The 21,342-nt window shown below is 46.1% G+C and overlaps 1 protein-coding gene across 1 annotated transcript in view; it reads right to left on the bottom strand.

Annotated features, from left to right (window-relative positions):
- ATRNL1 (attractin like 1) overlaps nucleotides 1–21,342 on the bottom strand; it is a 208,001-nt gene that overhangs the window by 51,340 nt on the left and 135,319 nt on the right. The window contains exon 27 of the mRNA XM_053450329.1: nucleotides 3,731–3,838. Within this exon, the coding sequence (XP_053306304.1) occupies nucleotides 3,731–3,838 (108 nt within the window). The remainder of the gene's footprint in view (nucleotides 1–3,730; nucleotides 3,839–21,342) is intronic.

Genomic DNA, 21,342 nt, shown 5'->3' with positions numbered 1-21,342 from the left:
GAAAGTAGTGAGGGGTAACGCTTGGCCCAGGAACATTAGAATTGTATCGGAAGGGGAACGGGGTGAAAGAACAGATTGGCCCCCGAGACCCCGGGAAGCAGCGCATCCCCCCGAGACCCCGAGTGACACCAGGAGACTGCCGGACAGGAGACTGCTCCCGCGTGCCGCTCGGGTAGAGTCGTTTCATTTAAAAATGCTAAGCGTATAAAGTTGAATAAATGGATTCCCGGTAAATGAGGATCCGTTATAAACGTTCCGGGCGGAGATAAAGTCGCCGGGAGACGGATTGATGGATGACGGCCGGATATTTTCGCTCGTTACTCGTTTATTGGCTCCGGCTGGCCTCGCGGTTAACAAAGAAATGTAAATGTTTTTAATATCGAGGTTTTATGACGCGGACTGACAGCTGGACCATAAAGATTCACGGAACGTACTGCGGGAGAGGCTCAAGGGCCGGCAGATTTAATGCGGGACGTTATAATTCAGCGACAAACAACAACTTGGCTAAAACCAGTCTATTGTACAGCGCCACAGCATGTGATGGCAACAGAAAAGAAACAATATTCCGAAACTGAACAACATTTTATATCGGTCATTGCTTGACCCAAATCCCGTTTTAATCTCTCCCTCCAGTCCTTTTCCTTCCTTTCTCTCCCCAAAAAGAATTTTCACCTTGTTCCTCCTGGTGTGTTTTTGGCTGGCTGATCGTGATGGGAGTTGATGGGATGTGGAGCGTTACCTGCTGGCATCCCGACATGTTTTATCTCGTTACAGAGACTCTGATTGATGTAAGCGGTTAAGGTTCATTACTTTGTATTCCTGCTTCATTATTTTGGGGAAGCCATTAGTTCTGCTTCTCTCCCTCCCTCTGATCGGATAACCTGGGGGGTCCGGCTCTTATAAACAGGACCCCCGAGGGCTTCGCTTGTTTATGAATGAACGTTTCTTGGACAAACACACACTGGGAGGCGGATGGAGCGAAAGCAATAAAAACCTGCCCTGTTTACTGAGCGGCATGCGCGGGGTCAGCAAGGGGCTGACGGGGTCAGATAATTCATGGCAGATCCCTGGATCTCAGAGTGTCAGAATTCCGCAGGTCATGACGGCAGAATCTTCAGGTTCGATTTATTAACCATTTAACCATAAATAACTTAATCCCCCCATTCTGATGGGCAGCGTTTGCCCCGGACCCTTATCTGCCATCCTGCTCTTATTATGTAACAACCTTCAGCCTCTGTTACCCCCAGCAGCCAACAGGCCAAGGGGGCCGGGAAACTCAGGGGCTTATTCACTAACACTCGGTGAGCCGGCCCCCTGTATAATGTATAGATAAATCAGCGTGCCGGCCCCTGTATAATGTATAGATAAATCAGTGACGGCCCCTGTATAATGTATAGATAAATCAGTGACCGGACCCCTGTATAATGTATAGATAAATCAGTGACCGGCCCCCTGTATAATGTATAGATAAATCAGTGACCGGCCCCTGTATAATGTATAGATAAATCAGTGACCGGCCCCCTGTATAATGTATAGATAAATCAGTGAGCCGGCCCCTGTATAATGTATAGATATATCAGCGAGCCAGCCCCTGTATAATGTATAGATAAATCAGTGACCGGCCCCTGTATAATGTATAGATAAATCAGTGACCGGCCCCTGTATAATGTATAGATAAATCAGTGACCGGCCCCTGTATAATGTATAGATAAATCAGTGACCGGCCCCTGTATAATGTATAGATAAATCAGTGACCGCCCCCCTGTATAATGTATAGATAAATCAGTGACCGGCCCCTGTATAATGTATAGATAAATCAGTGACTGGCCCCTGTATAATGTATAGATAAATCAGTGACCGGCCCCTGTATAATGTATAGATAAATCAGTGACCGGCCCCTGTATAATGTATAGATAAATCAGTGACCGGCCCCTGTATAATGTATAGTTAAGGCGTTTCATGCGCCGTTGAACCCGCGTGATAATTACTTATTGCGATTTTCACTCCGTTCAGCGGCTTCTCCCGTCACATTACGAGGCGATAGTCGATAACGCAGTCATTTGCCACAAATAGGAACGTCTCGCAGCCGCGACGCTCTGCAAACCGCCCAGCGCTCCCCGAACAACAAACATCGCTAAATAAGACAGATCGGGCTGTTAGGGAGACGGTAACCACCCTGACGGGGGGTAAATAAGTGCAATACAGCGGCCTTTTTAACCCATTAGACAACCAAGAGCTTCTACAATGCGTTATAAAGCGCTGTTGGCCCATCTGGCACCCATAGGGTTAAAGAAGCTGAACAGCAGCAATGCACAAAAAGTTACTAATGGGTAGGAAGCAAATGTATAGATCAAAAGAATACAGAGACCTGGACTCTATATGCAAATCAATTAATGTAACGGAGAATAATGAATGTATTATTATTAGTAGTAATATTATTTAATTTATTATTATTGGTAGTATTATTTATTATTATTATTCTATTTATTATTATTAGTAGTAATATTATTTAATTTATTATTATTGGTAGTATTATTTATTATTATTATTCTATTTATTATTATTAGTAGTAATATTATTTAATTTATTATTATTGGTAGTATTATTTATTATTATTATTCTATTTATTATTATTAGTAGTAATATTATTTAATTTATTATTATTGGTAGTATTATTTATTATTATTATTCTATTTATTATTATTAGTAGTAATATTATTTAATTTATTATTATTGGTAGTATTATTTATTATTATTATATTTATTATTATTAGTATTATTATTATTATTATTACCATTATGTTTATTTTGCCCCAAAAATTTCATTCAGAGCTGACAAAGATGAACCCGTACATTCAGTAAAGAGGAACCGCCTCCCAGGCTTATAATTTGCATATGTAAATGATGGCGATCACAAAGAATGTGGAGCAAAATATATTTAAATTAGAGCCTGGGAGGGGGGCAAATGCAGCGGCACGGGCTAATAAAATGTAGAACACACAAGGAACATGGCAGGAGCTCAGAAAGGAAACAGTCGGGGTGTAACTGCTGCCTCTTATGCTACCCCCCCCCTAATGGCTGTGAGCGGAAAAGCAAAAAAGAGCAGAAAACAGCTTCAGCCAAAAAGCTTTCAATTTGAGCCCAAGAAGCAGCTACCCTCCTGCCCCATTCACCCTCCTGCCCCGTTTACAATCCTGCCCCATTTACCCTCCTGCCCCATTTACCCTTCTGCCCCATTTACCCTCCTGCCCCATTTACCCTCCTGCCCCATTTACCCTCCTGCTCCATTTACCCTCCTGCCCCATTCACCCTCCTGCCCCGTTTACAATCCTGCCCCATTTACCCTTCTGCCCCATTCACCCTCCTGCCCCATTTACCCTCCTGCCCCATTTACCCTCCTGCCCCATTTACCCTCCTGCCCCGTTTACCAGCCCCCCAACTTCACGGCAGATCATTTTATTCATAAAACAATTAATTAAATCTCTTAAAACAGCAAAATATAAAGAAATAAAAGGGGATCTGTGTCCTGTTAACACTTTCATTCCCGGCAATAATGTTTTCTCCGGCGGGTAAGCGGCTGGCATGGGGAGCGATCGGCTCTACAGAGGCTTTTAACCCGTTCAGTGCCAGAAGCAATACTAATTACTAGAAACAGAAACCAAAAAGATACGAGACCCCAGCGCTAAAACAACAGCTGCGAGATACAAGACGGAGACCCCCTTAGACTCACCTCCAGGGGCCCGCGGTGGAGTCCTGCCGGCTCCGCACCAACCTCCAGGGCCACATCTACCGAGGCGAACGGACGGCTCGCCATCTGCTGGCGCTCCCGCATCAGCTGCTGCATGGGGGCAACAAGAGAAGAATATTAATAATAATAATAATATTATAATAATAATAATAATATAATACAAATAATCTAATAATAATAATAATAATAATATAACAATAGTAATACAAATAAAAATAATAAATACAATTACTAATAATAAAATAATAATAATAAACTAATCTAATAATAATACCAATAATAATAATAATACAAATAATATTATAATAGTAGGCCAAACTAAACTGGGACACTTGGTAAGTATGTTATTATTTTTAAGTCCATAACATGAAAGTTGTCGGTAATCGCAGCATGCGGCGAAGCGATTCCACGCAGCGGCTGCGGAGTCTCGGATCGCCGGCTCTCTAATTCATGGAGTTCCTCAGCCCCCGGGGTCCCCCCCAATCTGTGACGGGAAGTTTCTGAGAATCGATATCAGGCTGGAGATTGAATGTTGGGCTGCGCTGGAGCTGCGTCTCGCTTTATGAGTCCTAAACGAGTCCTAATCCTGTTACCTCTTTCACTTAATGCACCGGCTGAGGCCTCGCGAGGCGTTTAAAAGCCGCGTCACAATAATCATTTTCGGCTTTCCTCGAGAGGCACTTAAGTCTCCCTAAAAGCCGAGTGACCTCAGAGCTCCGCGCTCGGAACGTCCAGCGTAAATGACATCATCCTGCCCCCCCGCGTCCCGCGAAACGCAGCTCCCTTCACAGACTTTACAGCGGATTAAAGCGTCCTTCGGCCCGGGACGGACGGGAAAGTTCTGTCGGCTGCACACTGTGTGACCCCAGAATTTATGACGTGGAAGAAATATCTTCATAACGCGATTTATGGCTGTATTAAAAGTTTGGGGTCACTCAGCTGATTTCATGGAAAACGAGGAAATTTCTGGCTGTAACAAAATTACAAAAAAAGGGTTTTTAACCATCAATTATCCTTAAACTTGGATCAGCGAACCCAACGTGCCATTGGAACACAGGAGTGATGGGAGTGATAAAGGGCCATTGGAACACAGGAGTGATGGGAGTGATAAAGGGCCATTGGAACACAGGAGTGATGGGAGTGATAAAGGGCCATTGGAACACAGGAGTGATGGGAGTGATAAAGGGCCATTGGAACACAGGAGTGATGGGAGTGATAAAGGGCCATTGGAACCCAGGAGTGATGGGAGTGATAAAGGCCATTGGAACACAGGAGTGATGGGAGTGATAAAGGCCATTGGAACACAGGAGTGATGGGAGTGATAAAGGGCCATTGGAACACAGGAGTGATGGGAGTGATAAAGGGCCATTGGAACACAGGAGTGATGGGAGTGATAAAGGGCAATTGGAACCCAGGAGTGATGGGAGTGATAAAGGGCCATTGGAACACAGGAGTGATGGGAGTGATAAAGGGCCAGTGGAGCACAGGAGTGATGGGAGTGATAAAGGGCCATTGGAACCCAGGAGTGATGGGAGTGATAAAGGGCCATTGGAACACAGGAGTGATGGGAGTGATAAAGGGCCATTGGAACACAGGAGTGATGGGAGTGATAAAGGGCCATTGGAAGCCAGGAGTGATGGGAGTGATAAAGGGCCGTTGGAACACAGGAGTGATGGGAGTGATAAAGGGCCATTGGAACACAGGAGTGATGGGAGTGATAAAGGGCCATTGGAACACAGGAGTGATGGGAGTGATAAAGGGCCATTGGAACACAGGAGTGATGGGAGTGATAAAGGGCCATTGGAACACAGGAGTGATGGGAGTGATAAAGGGCCATTGGAACACAGGAGTGATGGGAGTGATAAAGGGCCATTGGAACACAGGAGTGATGGGAGTGATAAAGGGCCAGTGGAGCACAGGAGTGATGGGAGTGATAAAGGGCCATAAAATAGTCATTTACAGCATTAACCCCGTCTGCGCTGGATTTCTGATCCATTTCATGTAATTTTTATGGGGAAAATGTGCTTTTCTTTCAAAAACAGGGACTTTTCTAAGTGACCCCAAACCGTTGCATAAACCGTGCATTCAATTTATTTCTTTGTACTGCGGAATTTTTAGTAACCTTTAAATCTTTAATTTTTGGAGTCCAGACCGTTCTCCGCTTCTCGTTTTTTATTCACGATTCTCACCAACTCCGCAGAAATGATATTTTATTTATCAAATATTTTATAATAAACCCATATATATAATTCTTTACAAAGCTCAGCGAAATCGCGGCCGGATCGGAGCCCGGAATGTGCTGAATACGGCTTTTCCCCCCCATCGTATCTTCTCACCTAAAACGTCGTTAATTAGCACTTTGATCCAAAATAATGTGAAAAAAGTTTGTTTCGAGACTTCTTGCCGCATTTAAAGCACTAAAGTGCGACTCGTGTAGCAAGTCATATACCGGGGGGGGGGGGGTCGGGTTTGGCTGTCACAACCATGACTCTCACTGGCAATGAGAGGGTTAAAACTGTGATTTAAGAACACAAGAGACTGTTAATATACGGCGCTCTCCCATGGATGGGGAAGTTCTCTCGTTGCAGTAACGCTCTGTTCGTCTCTCCCCAAAGACGTGAGCGATGGCTTTAAGTGACCACCATTCACAAAGGCCTCGGAGGTCCCATTTCAGACGTAATCAAAGAAGAAGAGACCTGTGAGGTATTAAAAGTTTGTGTGACTCTCACTAAATGGTGTCACAGACATGACATCACAGACATGACATCACAGACATGACATCACACCAGTATCCGCTTCGTATTATTATTCGCAGAAATAAAGTTATTTCCAAGAAGCCGTTTCTGTCTCGTGCGGCGTTTTCACAGCGGGTAATAATAACGGCGAGTATCACAGCGCAGCGTACGGCCTCCCCACATTTATCTGCCCAGGTGGAGACCTCCGAGGTGCCGCTCCTCCTGCCCTTCACTAAATGCAGCACGAGAGACGCCGTCTTTACCAAACGCAGACACAAATAATTTGTCTCCTTTCCCCCCCACTCCGATTTCCTCTGGGACCGCTTAATCACGTGACACAGAGGCCACCGATTGGCTAAACGGTTCCACTATCTATTTTAGGCCAATAACACGGCAGATCCGCCTCGGCCGGTTCCCGTAACAGAAACGCAAACAATATTTACATCAATTAATTACCTATCCCATCCCTCGCTGTATTACCCTCTACCACTTCTGCTGGGAGGCTGTTCCACTTATCCACCGCCCTCTCCGTAAAGTAGAATGTGCTGACATTTAATACAATTATATACTTATTATAATAAATTCATCGCAGGAAGCCGCGGCTGATGTCACCGCCTCGCGTTTGATGTCACGTCGCTTTCCGTGTATTTCTGCATTACATTTTCTGCATTTTTCAGAAATAATGTTTTAGCGCCAGATGGGGTGAAAAAATAAACCAGCGTTCCACGGGATAATTAGTAATGGGGAAAACACGTGAAACGCGGATTTCTGAAGCAGGATTATCGCAGAAAATCTGAGACGAACGATTAGGAGATTTCGGTAATTTCTGTAATTATGTCATTAATAATAACGACGCGTTTCGCAGGGGGGGGCGCGGGGGGCGGGGGGGAAATATTATATTATAACGTTAAGCCGTTTGCTTGCAGAGCCCAAATCCCCGCAGATCCGCGTAGGAAGGTATTGATTGCAGCGCGGTGGGGATTTTATTGGGGCGCAGCGGGCGGGGGGGTTTGTGTCGTTCGGGGGTCGGATTAGGAGGTATTTATATCGTCTGAAAAAACCACAGATCTCACTCCTAAAAACTTCTAAAAAAAACAAGATTATGGAAAAAAATAAAATGAGTTCAAATAACGGAGGGTTTATTGAGAGGGAAAGTATCGGTTATAATCGGGGGGGCGGGGGGGGCATGCCGGTTATGGGGAAATCAGGCTAAGTCCAATTAAATTGCCCTATAGACACGGAAATACAAATACTCTGTCTTACAAAAAGTGGTGGTGGGTGCTTTGATCTGTCTTCCTGCAGAGGAGGGAAATGGTTCTGCAGCAGGTGTAACGATCCATAAAAGGGGCCCAAAAATAGATAAAAAATGAACCGGAAAGGACAGGAGCGGCCGGACGTTTCATCAGTCAGAGAGTCCGGCTGGGTGATTAAGACTGAGCCGTTCTATTGTTCCCCACAGGCAGTATGATAAGGAGTCGGGGGGTTTAGTAGATTGGGGGTCAGATAACAGAGTGAGAATCATACAAACGGCTGATATGCGGCTGCCTGAAAACATTTATATTATGGGGCAAAAACTACACCTGGGGGGGGCAGAATATTGGAATTCCGGGAGGCGGCGCCGCTCTCCGTGGCAGCTGCTTGGGCTTCGTTATTCCGGAGCGCTTTGTACTCGTTTTGCTTTAGTGTCGGATCCGATGTTCCTGGCGGCTCGGCGGTCTCACGCTGGGACCCTTCTGTCAAATTTCACTTTCAAACGCATAGTCTGGCCGCGCACGCACAGAGCCGCTCGCATCACGCTAAAAGACATTCCTGTCCTCAACAATCAACGCAGAGCGCAAACACCCATCTGTCTCGAGTAATTAAGGAAGTCTGGTTATAAAACGCTAATTAGAGGAGAATTTCAAACGACCTCCAGAAGCTCCTCGTCGTGAGACTCGATCCAAAAGCTTGTAATCATTTCTCTAACGAAGCGCGGATACATAATAGGAGCGGGTCCAGCCGGCGCTGTCTCATTAGACGGAGAAATGCCCCCCCCCCGGGGCAAATGCTTTGATCCATGAGGAGGAAAAACTGACTGCGTGTATCGATCGCATCTACCCCCGAGAAGGTGGTAGATAAGTGGAGCAGCCTCCCAGCAGAGGTGGTAGAGGGTAATACAGTGAGGGGATTAAACATGCATGGGATAGACATACGGCTCCTGAATCTAAGACGAGACCAACCACTGATTAAGGTTTGAGTCTTTACAGCAGGAGAAACGGGCGACTAGACGGGGGCCGGATGGGGCCGCCGGGGTAATAAAAGCTGTAAGTTCTGATAACTGCCGAGTGTTTCTGAACATTACACAGAAATCGATGCGAGAATTAATCAGTAACTCTGCGCAGGATTATTCCGCGGGGCGCTCGCTGTTCTTGGCGTCTCGTTACCCTTTGATTTCTGCGGGAAGTCAGAGGCATCGCAGGGCATTCAAAGGGTTAAAGTCAATACCCCAAGTACATGAGAGCGTCGAGCTGGCAGCTCAGTCGATGAGCGGGTATCGATCGGGCGGCGGGAGCATCAGAGGCGGCAGCTGTTTCTGGGAATTAGCGGAGATTAACACTTAAAACGGCCGCGCCGAGCGCTCGGCTTCCATCGACGCGTAAAAAGCGGAAAATGTAACATTTACAGAGACTGGAGATTAATAAACGGCTGCTTACATTATACCCCCCCCACAAGAACAAGCAGTCCATGACCCCCCCCCCCCGCTACCCACACCAACGTTCAAAAGTTTGGGGTCACTTAGAAATTTCATTTTTGAAAGAAAAGGCCCTTTTCCCCATTAAAACAACATGAAATGGATGAGAAATCCAGCGCAGACGGGGTTAATGTTGTAAATGACTATTGTAACTGGAAACAGATCTCTTCATAGGCGTACAGAGGCCCTTAATCACTCCCATCACTCCTGTGTTCCAGCGTCCCTTTATCACTCCCATCACTCCTGTGTTCCAACGGCCCTTTATCACTCCCATCACTCCTGTGTTCCAATGGCCCTTAATCACTCCCATCACTCCCGGGTTCCAATGGCCCTTTATCACTCCCATCACTCCTGTGTTCCAATGGCCCTTTATCACTCCCATCACTCCTGTGTTCCAATGGCCCTTTATCACTCCCATCACTCCTGTGTTCCAAAGTTTAAGTTTAAAAGGCTAATTGATGGATAGAAAACCCTTTTTGTAATTATGTTACAGAAATCTCGTTGTTTTCCATGAAATCAGGCGAGGGAGCTGTAGGCGAAGCTCTGATCTTCCCAGCTTTTATCGTAAGGAAATCAGGTGCTTTTTGTTTGTTAGACAGGAGGCTAATTTTATCTCAGGGAAGCTGAGCAAGGAGGCAGCCTGTGGCAAAGCCAGCATTATCCGATCCGAAGTGCACCTCCAAGTATCGGAGGTGCAGTATGAGGGTCAGTGAGCCTCATTCACCAATCCGTGATTATTACGTATTCAGCACCAAAGCCAGACTACCCCTCAGGCACCGCGTTTGACCCCCTCGTGGCCCAGGGGCCGCAGGATCCCCTGTATCTGCCCTTTTTTTTGCTGTACATATTAAAATGCATCTTTGTAGGGACTTATTTGTCTGCACCGGGCACAAAACCTGGTTGGTGATTATCGTAGGATGCGTGGAGGGTAAACGTGATATCGGGACTCGGGTTACAAAGTAATAAAAGTCATTAATTATTATGGATTTTTCCTCCCCAGAGAAATTAATAACTGAAAAGGAAAGTTATTTTCCCGTAACACGAACCCTCGTTTTATGTCATTTATTTATAGCGCATGTATTGTATTTCCTGATATTTTTAGTATATATATATTATATGCCATTAATGATTAACCCTTTTATAGTTGTAACTGTTTGAGAAATATTGTTATTCGATTATTTTATGGGGATTTTAAATATTACGGAATTTGCTACTTTGTTTCTTGAGACGGATACAAAGTTATCATTTCGAATATTTCTGCAGCGTTTAGGATTTGATTTCTCTGGATTTCGCCGTTCTGCGTTATTATCCTTTTTCTTGAATACGTTTTCCTTTTTTATCTGGAATTCCCTTATTATTGTATTCGGCTATAGCTTTAAATCGATCTGTTAATCATTTAGAGATGCCGTTCGATCGATCCCCCCGGATCCCCCGATATCCCTGATCAATCCCCCCGGATCCCCCGATATCCCTGATCAATCCCCCAGGATCCCCCGATATCCCTGATCAACTGGGTCGCATCCACCTGTTTTACTGCACTCTAACTCAGCACTGCCGAGAGGTTTATCGATACATTTTGGGGAGAATGTGCACCAAAAGATCAGCGACGTGTAAAGCTTTACTCCAAGAATATTATAATGCAACCCAAATTACTCTCAATTAAATAAAAATCTCAATCTATATATTTTTAGAAATGCATTCAGTGCGCAGCCTGAAACGGTAAATGTGGAATAAAGATGAGTTTTTTTTTCACGAGAAGATCTTTTTGTTAAAAATGTTTGTTTTTGACGTTCTCTCCGCGAATGCCTGCGGGGATTTTATATTTTAGGAATTTTCGGCCAAACTTGAGTTTCTTGTTCTGAGGGTTCGTTTATTCAGATTTTTTTATTGAAATGTTTTTTCTGTGATTGTACGGAAGGCGATTTCCCGCCTCGGCCAGCAGCGTGAGTCTCGTGAAACTTATTATTATTCACTAAGCGACACAAACATTGTTTCTCCGGCCGCCGGGGATTGACGGATGGAATGATTTCAGCACTTTGAAATCTAGAATAAAAATGGAAACTTTCAAGACCCAAATCTGCGTTTATTTCCACAGGACCAGGGCCACTTCTGGCATCAGGCTTAGAAGACGACGTATTATACAGACGGCCTGTGGCCCCGGCCGCCGCCAGCTCCCTACGCCCACCGCAGCGAAACAACGCCAAGCGGAGAGCCCGCGGCGGTCAGCGCTGCGCATACTTTGATTCCGCTCTTGGTTACTGACGCCCCACGCCCTCGAGCTGGGGTAACAAGCTGGGGTAACGCTGGGAAGCGCACTGATGTCCTTCAACTGCAACCCTTGCCAGGTTGCTCTTAGCAGGGAATTGGGCGACCCTGACTCTACGAGGTCAGAGTGTTTGCTGGGTATGAGGGGATCGCAGGGTTCTACAGCCCTAAAAGCCCCGATAATGCGTATAGAAACAGCAGGGAACGGCTTTATAAATTATACGGGGGAAATAAATACGTTATTCTTCTAATAAATGCCCACACAGTCACATAAATACCCCACAATAGGGCACAAAGTCACAACCACGGGTGACAGGTAAGGAAGTCTTGTCCATATGGCGGATACCCCGCTTGGCGACGGGGGTCAGGGCGTTACCTTGTTTCTGACTCATAACATCTGATACATAAAACGCCTGGGTAAAGACACACCCCCAGCCACGCCTCTAACCACACCCCCTAAGAGCCTCTGTGGCCCTTCCGAATACGATGAACGGAACGTGTATTTATTCCAGCGTTACATTTACTCCAAACGGGAGAAAAACAAAGGATCCAAAATCGAATTTAACGGAATAAAAAGATTAAAATTCATCAAGGAGTTTAATCCGACAATTAAGTGCGAGGGCCGGTCTCTGAGCGAACGAATTCATCGCCGGCCCCCTTCTGTGCAGAAGACGAGTACCGAGCATAAAATTGGATATTTTTCACGCTCAGGAAGCTGCCATATAATCCAGAAAATCTGAAAACGTTTCTTTGTGAATGAATTTCTATTCTCTGAGCCGCTGCCGGGTGAGCTGCCAATAAAAGTAACGCAATTTGTTATAAAGCGGAGAGGAAACGAATCCTACAAAGTAAAATGAAGTAAAAAGAGATGAAAAAAGGAGTTTTTAGAGCAGAATCCGCATGGGATTTCCCGGGGGGGGGCCTGAGGGCAAATACCAACGCGGGACGCCTGTGAGGGGTAAATCCGCTCTGCTGGGCTCCATCCACAGACGCCCGGCTTCATTTCAGTTCTGCTGAGTCCAATCGATAAAGCCGGAGATATCAGTTGAGATAACGGACTTCAACTGAAACAAGCTGACAGCAACTCGGCAACCATCGCCCCGTGCGCGAGTTATCTGTGCCACTCGAAGCTGTCCGTCACTAAAGACTTCCAGAGGATTTCGCGTCCCCCCGAGGAGTGAAGCTGATAATCCAGTCTGAGTCCGTCAGCGATTTAGTCTCCCGGTCGCTGGCGTCAGCGATCCACGCGGTCAGAACCAAGGGCCGGGCACGTCGCCCACTTCCGCCGACCAATCAACGAAGCCCTTTTGCAATTGAGAGGTGGCATCGAGTTGAGTCAAGAATAAAAATAGTGAAGTCAAACCGCTACATTGTGTCTAAAAATTTATATAATAGCCCTATTATTGTGTGAAATTAGGGAGAAAGGGGGACAGAGGAGAGGGAGGAGAAGAAAAAGAGATGGAGCGAGAAGAGGGAAAGAAAAGAAAGAGAAGAGAGAGAATGAGATCAGAAAGAAGAGAAATGGGGAGGAGAAAGGAGAGAGAGAAGATAGAGGTAGAGAAGGAAGAAACAGCAGATAAGAGATGAAGAAAAAGGGGAAAAGGAATGAGAGATGATAGGGGAAGGGGGAAGAAAGAGGGAAGAGTGCCCGTCTCTTTGGTATGGCCGCCACATCCGCTTGTATAATGTAACCAATTGTAAAATTGAATCCGTTCTGCGAGATTCGCGCTTCCATCGCCTGTTCGCTTTAGTTTAATTTTTTTATGACCGCAGGCAAAGTGGAAATTCTGTAATTCTCGGAGTTTCAGTCATTTTTCCCGAGGCTTTACGAGTAACAAAGTCACCGACAGCTTTATTAGTAACGCTGGCCGGTTCTAAGCGCGCTCCATTATAAAGCAATCCGGAATCACCGGCCCCCTCACCGGCGATAACATTTGCATAATAACTGCCGGAGAAGAATGAAGTTGGCGTCGGAGGTTTGTCGCTCGGGGAGGATTCTTGTTAGGAGGCCGGAGGAAGCGGACGTCCGGCACTAAACCGGCGTGGAGGTCGTACCGGGCGAGTGGAAGCCTCCGGTGGCTTTTAATCGATCCCAGGGGCTTGTAAGAAGCTCTGTCTGGGTCACTCCAAAATTATTGGTTCTCTTCTTTGGACCAAACACCCTTTTTGGCCAGGAACAGGTCATTTAACCCCTTGTAGGGTGTTTTCTGATCCACTGTGACTCATAACGGAGGCGCTGCAGCTCTGCCTCTTCTCAGGGGGTCTCCCCAAGCGCTCTATGATGCCCACTGCCGGCAACATCGAGTCAGCGGCACAGCTTGGAGGGACATTGCCCCCAAATTGGGACTGCGCCTCAGGAACAAGAAAGTTGGGAGGTATACGCTAAACTGTGATTCCAAAAACAACGTTATGGACGTCGCTAGATAAATTAATATTTAACCATTTGTATCCCTGGGGTTAATCAGAGAAATTAGGTTAGAATGCAGATGAGTAAATCCAGGCCGTGGAGGGAACCCCAACAGCGTAACAAACGTAACAAATGTAACAAACGTAACGAACGTAACAAATGTAACAAATGTAACAAGTTCCGGATTATTATCTCCTGATAAGGGTTGGAAATGTATTTTAAAGCGACGGGAGAGAAGCGTGAAAGTAATTAAAACGACGAGAGAGAAAGAATGCAACGAACACAAAAATCCCCCGGATTACAATCTGGAAGCGGCGCTGACATCAGAGACCCCGAGTCGGAACAGAAGGGCGATTCTTCTGGCCTCGCTAACCCTGCCACAATCTGCATTCATGGAAAACGCGCCCGCCGGCCCTCTGAACGGACGCTCAGTAATACCCCGGCCCCGGGGCACAATCATTATCTCTCGCCTGTAGATCTGCTTTCTCGCAAAAAAAAAATTGAATTTCTGCAGAATGGAGTCACCAGAGCTCGACACGGACATCCGGGGGGGGACAACTCCCACTACTCTCAGCCAGCTGCGTTGATAACACACAGCCGGAGGGCAGGAGGCTATTATTAAATACAATAGCACTTTAGATAGAAAAGGTTTAAGGGATTGGGAATAAACAGCGGGATAAAGCAGCAGAAGACAGGGTTTAATTATTATTAAAAATTTATTTTATTCATATCATTTGCACTGGGCCAGGAATTCAGACCAGATTCAGAAAAACAGGAAATCGACAGGAGAATAAACAGAACAAACATTCCGACTCCTTATCATACTGCCTGTGGGAAACTCAGGAACGGCTCGGTCTTAATCACCAAGTTGGACTCTCTGACTAATGAAAGTCTATGGAGGAACGGACTTCATTAGCATCGCCATAAAGCATCAGCTCAGTGTGGTGTTTAAGCCCCACATGACTGGGGGGGAGTTATATTACTGTATACAGTGCTGGGGGTTATATTACTGTATACAGTGCTGGGGGTTATATTACTGTATACAGTGCTGGGGGTTATATTACTGTATACAGCGCTGGGGGTTATTACTGTATACAGTGCTGGGGGTTATATTACTGTATACAGAGCTGGGGGTTATATTACTGTATACAGCGCTGGGGGTTATATTACTGTATACAGTGCTGGGGGTTATATTACTGTATACAGTGCTGGGGGTTATATTACTGTATACAGTGCTGGGGGGTTATATTACTGTATACAGTGCTGGGGGTTATATTACTGTATACAGCGCTGGGGGTTATATTACTGTATACAGAGCTGGGGTTATTACTGTATACAGTGCTGGGGGTTATATTACTGTATACAGTGCTGGGGGTTATATTACTGTATACAGCGCTGGGGGTTATATTACTGTATACAGCGCTGGGGGTTATATTACTGTATACAGAGCTGGGGGTTATATTACTGTATACAGCGGTGGGGGTTATATTACTGTATACAGCGCTGGGGGTTATATTACTGTATACAGTGCTGGGGGGTTATATTACTGTATACAGCGCTGGGGTTATATTACTGTATACAGCGCTGGGGGTTATATTACTGTATACAGTGCTGGGGGTTATATTACTGTATACAGTGCTGGGGGTTATATTACTGTATACAGCACCGGGGGGTTATATTACTGTATACAGCGCTGGTGGTTATATTACTGTATACAGCGCTGGGGGTTATATTACTGTATACAGCGCTGGGGGGTTATATTACTGTATACAGTGCCGGGGGTTATATTACTGTATACAGCGCTGGGGGGTTATATTACTGTATACAGCGCTGGGGGGTTATATTACTGTATACAGCGCTGGGGGGTTTTATTACTGTATTCAGCGCTGGGGGTTATATTACTGTATACAGCGCTGGGGGTTATATTACTGTATACAGCGCTGGGGGGTTATATTACTGTATACAGTGCTGGGGGTTATATTACTGTATACAGCGCTGGGGGGTTATATTACTGTATACAGCGCTGGGGGTTATATTACTGTATACAGCGCTGGGGGTTATATTACTGTATACAGCGCTGGATGTTATATTACTGTATACAGCGCTGGGGGTTATATTACTGTATACAGTGCTGGGGGGTTATATTACTGTATACAGCGCTGGGGGTTATATTACTGTATACAGCGCTGGGGGTTATATTACTGTATACAGTGCTGGGGGTTATATAACTGTATACAGCGCTGGGGGTTATATTACTGTATACAGCGCTGGGGGGTTATATTACTGTATACAGCGCTGGGGGTTATATTACTGTATACAGTGCTGGGGGGTTATATTACTGTATACAGCGCTGGGGGTTATATTACTGTATACAGCGCTGGGGGTTATATTACTGTATACAGCGCTGGGGGTTATATTACTGTATACAGCGCTGGGGGTTATATTACTGTATACAGCGCTGGGGGGTTATATTACTGTATACAGCGCTGGGGGTTATATTACTGTATACAGAGTTGGGGGTTATATTACTGTATACAGCGCTGGGGGTTATATTACTGTATACAGCGCGGGGGGTTATATTACTGTATACAGCGCTGGGGGGTTATATTACTGTATACAGTGCTGGGGGGGTTATATTACTGTATACAGCGCTGGGGGTTATATTACTGTATACAGCGCTGGGGGTTATATTACTGTATACAGCGCTGGGGTTTTTTTCCATAGGTCTTTCTCTTCATAATAATTCTGGAAACGCAGCGTTTGTATTTTTTCTGTATTTTTTGGCCGGTTTATGTAATAATGTAAAGCAGGAGCGATCACCGGAGGGATAAATGGTTAATGTGGTTGGGAAATGTTTGCCGTGGATGGGTTTCGCGGCGTCCGCTCGCAGCTCTCTAATATCCCGTAATGCGCAGATACCTCGGACGTCTCGGTTCCTGCGCGTCAGCAGCGTGTAAATAAAGAATGGTAAAACGTGTAATTCTCTGCCTTTTGGACGGGGAGGAATTATTCTGATTAGCTTTGCATAATAACAGCTTTACCTGGGAGTTATTTTCATAATCCTTTACATCGCTGCAGACGCATTAATTCCAGCGGCCGTCTCTCTGCCTCCGGCGCTCTCGCACTGTCTGCTCTCATTACGGTTTGAAAGGCTGCGCGGAATCTCGGCTCGCGTTCCTTCGGCGTAATCCTGCGCGGTGTGTAACGGCTCTGTACCAAATTCAATAGAATTCATTCCGGAAACATTTCTGGGTCAACCGAAGTGGCTTCGTGAATTTAAAACAATCCGGGGGATCGGAGTCGCAACGTTTCTGTGTCTGCGAACATCGATCATCTGGAAGCTTCTGGAGCCCCGATACGTTTTTATCACGCGTTACAAATGGCGGCCGGACTCCCCCCGTGTTCTGAGAGCTACACTATAGGTCCAAAAGCACGTGGCCCCCTCTCCTAATGATTGGGTTTAGGCGTTTCGGAGGCCTATTATTGGGAAGCGGAAGTATCTAAAAGCAGCAGCCGCTCAGCCACGGAGCGACAGACCGCGGACACTCACGGAGCGACAGACCGCGGACACTCACGGAGCGACAGACCGCGGACACTCACGGAGCGGGGCCGCCGAGCGCTGAAGGGCGTAGCGCGTAAAAATCGCCCGTCTTCTACAGCAGCGCCCGCTACAGAGATCCAAACCGCCTCTGGGTGCAACAAGCGCGGGAGCTTCGTGAAATGGGTTCCACGGACAAGCAACTGCATGCCAGCCGAAGATCGCTGTGCACAATGCCAAGCGTGTGCTGGAGTGGCGTAAAGCCACCTGCACTGGGCTCTGGAGCAGAAGAAACAAGCGGATGCCTGGAGAGCGCTACCTACCGGAGTGCAAACCGCCTGCTGCAAAGTTTGCTGGGGAGGGATAATAGTCTGGGGCTGTTTTCAGGGTTCGGGCCCCTTAGTTCCAGTGAAGGTAAACGGAAGACATTTTAGATGATGCGCGGCCTCCAGTTTGGGGGAAACCCTTTCCTATCCCAGCGTGACGGCGCCCGGCGCACAAAGCGAGCTCCGTAAAGACACGGTGGGATGAGTTTGGGGAGGAAGAACTTGACCGGCCGCACGGTGCCCGGACCTCAACCCCATGAAACACCTTTGGGATGAACCGGAGATTGCGAGCCGGGCGTCTCATCCAACATCAGCGCCTGACCTCACAGACGCTCTACTGGATGAACGAGCAAAAATCCCACAGAAACGCCCCAAAATCCTTCCCAGAAGAGCAGAAACTGTTATAGCTGCAAAGTTGGGGCCAGTGGGGCAATTCCATAGTAATGCCTGTGGGTTTGGAATGGGAGGTCTAACAAGCTCTTATAGGTGTGATGGTGAGCTGTCCACATACTGTTTGGTCATTGAGTGGCTCTTTCATTCTCCCGGTCCCGGGTTCCTAGGGTGTTCTAGGCTTTATCTCGTTTCTGCTCACCTGCCCCTGTTCCATAGCTGCTACGACATACGCTGCGCGATCAGAAAAGTCCCGGCGACTCCTAGAACCTTGACGCTCAGTTCCATAGGAAGGGTGATGGCCACAGCTCTTCCTTGATACACGGCCGGATGGAAGGTCCTACCCTTTATGTCTACAGTCGTGGAATGTAAGATGTTCCGTGATGTATTCTTCTATGGATGTATAACCTAGAACCTCTAGCACCTGCTTTTATGTAAAGTAGTTGAAGGACACATCAGATTCCAAGCGTTGACCTCCTCCTGGACAATCAGAGCTCCTCTCTCCTCATTTCCATCATCGGCTCCTCGCATTAAATGCCTCAGATGGGTCACCTTGACTTTAATGATGTTTTAATAAAAGACTCATTGTATTTGGCAATTTAACAAATGGATGAGCTTACGGGGTTTTTTTTTTTGTCCATATGTGAGATTTATGTGCGGGAGAATTAGCAGAGCTGGTGTGCAGGGGAGGAAAAAAAAGAAAGAAATTAAAATGTAAATGGTTCCGTTTCTGCGTCCTCAGAACCCGGATACATTTCGCGTAAAGCATTATCCCCCCCCCGGTAATTCATTACTGACTGGGCTGCCGGGCCAACAATGACCCCAAACGCTATGGTCGGGGGATATGAGCGATTAACGGTTATTTTCGATATGATAATCACGCGGCCGGGCGGGAAGACCTTCCACGCAAACAGCGACATTCTGCCGGAAAATAAAAGCCATTCCGTGGCAGCAGATGGCCGGGCGGTGAGACGACGGCTCGTTAACTTCCCGGCGAGGGCAGAAACGTTTTCTCGTTTACCTGATTGATTCGTTTCCGAGAGCATTTTATGATCGCCGGATTTAATCTTTTTGTATCGGTTCGGCTGCCGGGAGACGTTCCTCGGTCGGCAGCCTCCGGGAGAGAAGTTTAGGAAAAATGACGGACTGCGGAAGTAAAACGGGATAACACGGAGTTACGGGGGTGCGGAGATTAAAGGGGCGCTCCGGACATCGCGGACTTTAATATATGAGCTGAGGGGTCCCTTTACATTTCTATAATGTCCTCTTGCTAATGCACGGTGTGTCGAAGGTCCATGGAGGAGACGGGGAGCTGCAGCTTCTCCCTAAGTGCTTTTTCTTTCTTTATAAAGAATGCATCCAGTATTAAACCCCTCCCCATAAAGTACTTTTATATACATTATTTTTTAGACATTCTTCTGTCCCTTTGAGCATCGCTCGAGCTGCAGCCAATGCGAAGGGACGCGGGAAGAAGGAACGTCCGCTAAACACGGGACAAGCGTGTCATTTGGGAAGGTCGCGCAGGTGGAAGCGCATCCCGCCAGCCGAGGCGCTCCCGGTGGATCCGAAGACAGTATTTAGGATTCTATCAAAACCGACAGCTTTTCACAAACCGAATGGATTTATAAAAACTGCCTATAACTCGTGCTTTTTGTTTGTAAACAGGGGATATGCAGTATAGATATATATACAGATATATAGATATAGATAGATATTTATATATAGCCATTCCATAGAGGTGTTCAGAGCATAGCGTATATGTAACGGGATATACAGTATAGATATATATATAGATATTTATATAGATATTTATATATAGCCATTCCATAGAGGTGTTCAGAGCATAGCGTATATGTAACAGGTAATATACAGTATAGATATATATATAGATATATAGATATATAGATATAGATATTTATATATAGCCTTTCCATAGAGGTGTTCAGAGCATAGCGTATATGTAACAGGTAATATAGACGGATCAGCCCGAGGGGCTCCGGGTTTAACACGCGACTCTAAGCGCTTCTAAAGCTTAAACGGCATTAATAGCTTAACATGCAAATAACAAACAGGGATGATCCCGGATATTGAGCAGGTTTTAGCGTTTAAATTGCTAGAGGCAGCGGATTATATTTAAAAAAAACGCCTTTTATATTTATACAGAATGTAGAATTCATCGGAATTCTAGAAATAATATTAATAACTTTAATGAAAAAGGAAAAACGACACAAAACCACAAATTCATTCTATGTGGATACAAATTAATGCGGCTGGGAAATGTCTCTGGGTTTTTGTCCCAGTATTAGGGTCTCAGGGTGAAGGGGCAGATTCTCAGGGTATTTACCCCAGTCCCGGGGGGGGTAGATTCTCAGGGTTTTTACCCCAGTCTCGGGGTGAATGGGGCAGATTCTGGGGTCACACAGTCTGCAGCCGACTCTTTCATATTCTCCTCTGATTTAGTGATATCTGAGCGCCCCGACTGGAATCCCTGCTTGAACACAGGTGGAATTGTTTCTCATTCTGCATCATTATATGGGGATAGTGTGCGTTATGATGCCTGATTGGTATTTTTCTGGAGGAAGTTGCTCTTCCACGACCTCTCATTATGAAAGATAATGACTACGAGAGGCGTGTGAATGTATTACACGCTGACCATATGGCCGTGAGTCACGGAGTTGGCCATTATCATTCACACGCCAGCGCTGGCCGCTCTGGCCACAAAAATGCACGCAATTTACAGTCAACAATGCCGGTTTTGTATTTTTTTTGTTTTTTAACAACTTTGGATTTTATAGCAAACTTAATAAAACTCCGCTTCTCACATCACAGAGAAATTCCGAGGTCTGCGTCTGCGGGGTGGGGGACGCGATTAGGAGGTTTAGGTTTTCTGGTTATAATGTATCCATGTCAGGGGGTTCTGCATAATAACGAGCCCCTCCTGTACGTGGATGAATGAATCTCGTATGTTTCTGGCGCGGCGCGGCAGGCAATCTTTGGATAATCTCTCTCTCTCCGCGTGTGAAGAAGCGATGATAATGTTTGAACTTTTACAGATTTCAGTTATTTTGCTCCAATATTACAGATTGTAATTTATGGAGGGAGATCCGTCCGGCGACTCCGTTCTCTGCCAGGAAGAGTTCATTCCGCGTTATTCTTTCACTCCAGATGTGAGGCAGCTGCGCCGGACAGGGGCCACATCCAC

The sequence above is a fragment of the Spea bombifrons genome, chromosome 11, assembly GCF_027358695.1.
Source record: "Spea bombifrons isolate aSpeBom1 chromosome 11, aSpeBom1.2.pri, whole genome shotgun sequence".
Lineage (NCBI taxonomy): Eukaryota > Metazoa > Chordata > Amphibia > Anura > Pelobatidae > Spea > Spea bombifrons.
This window is presented reverse-complemented; position numbering and strand designations above follow the sequence as displayed.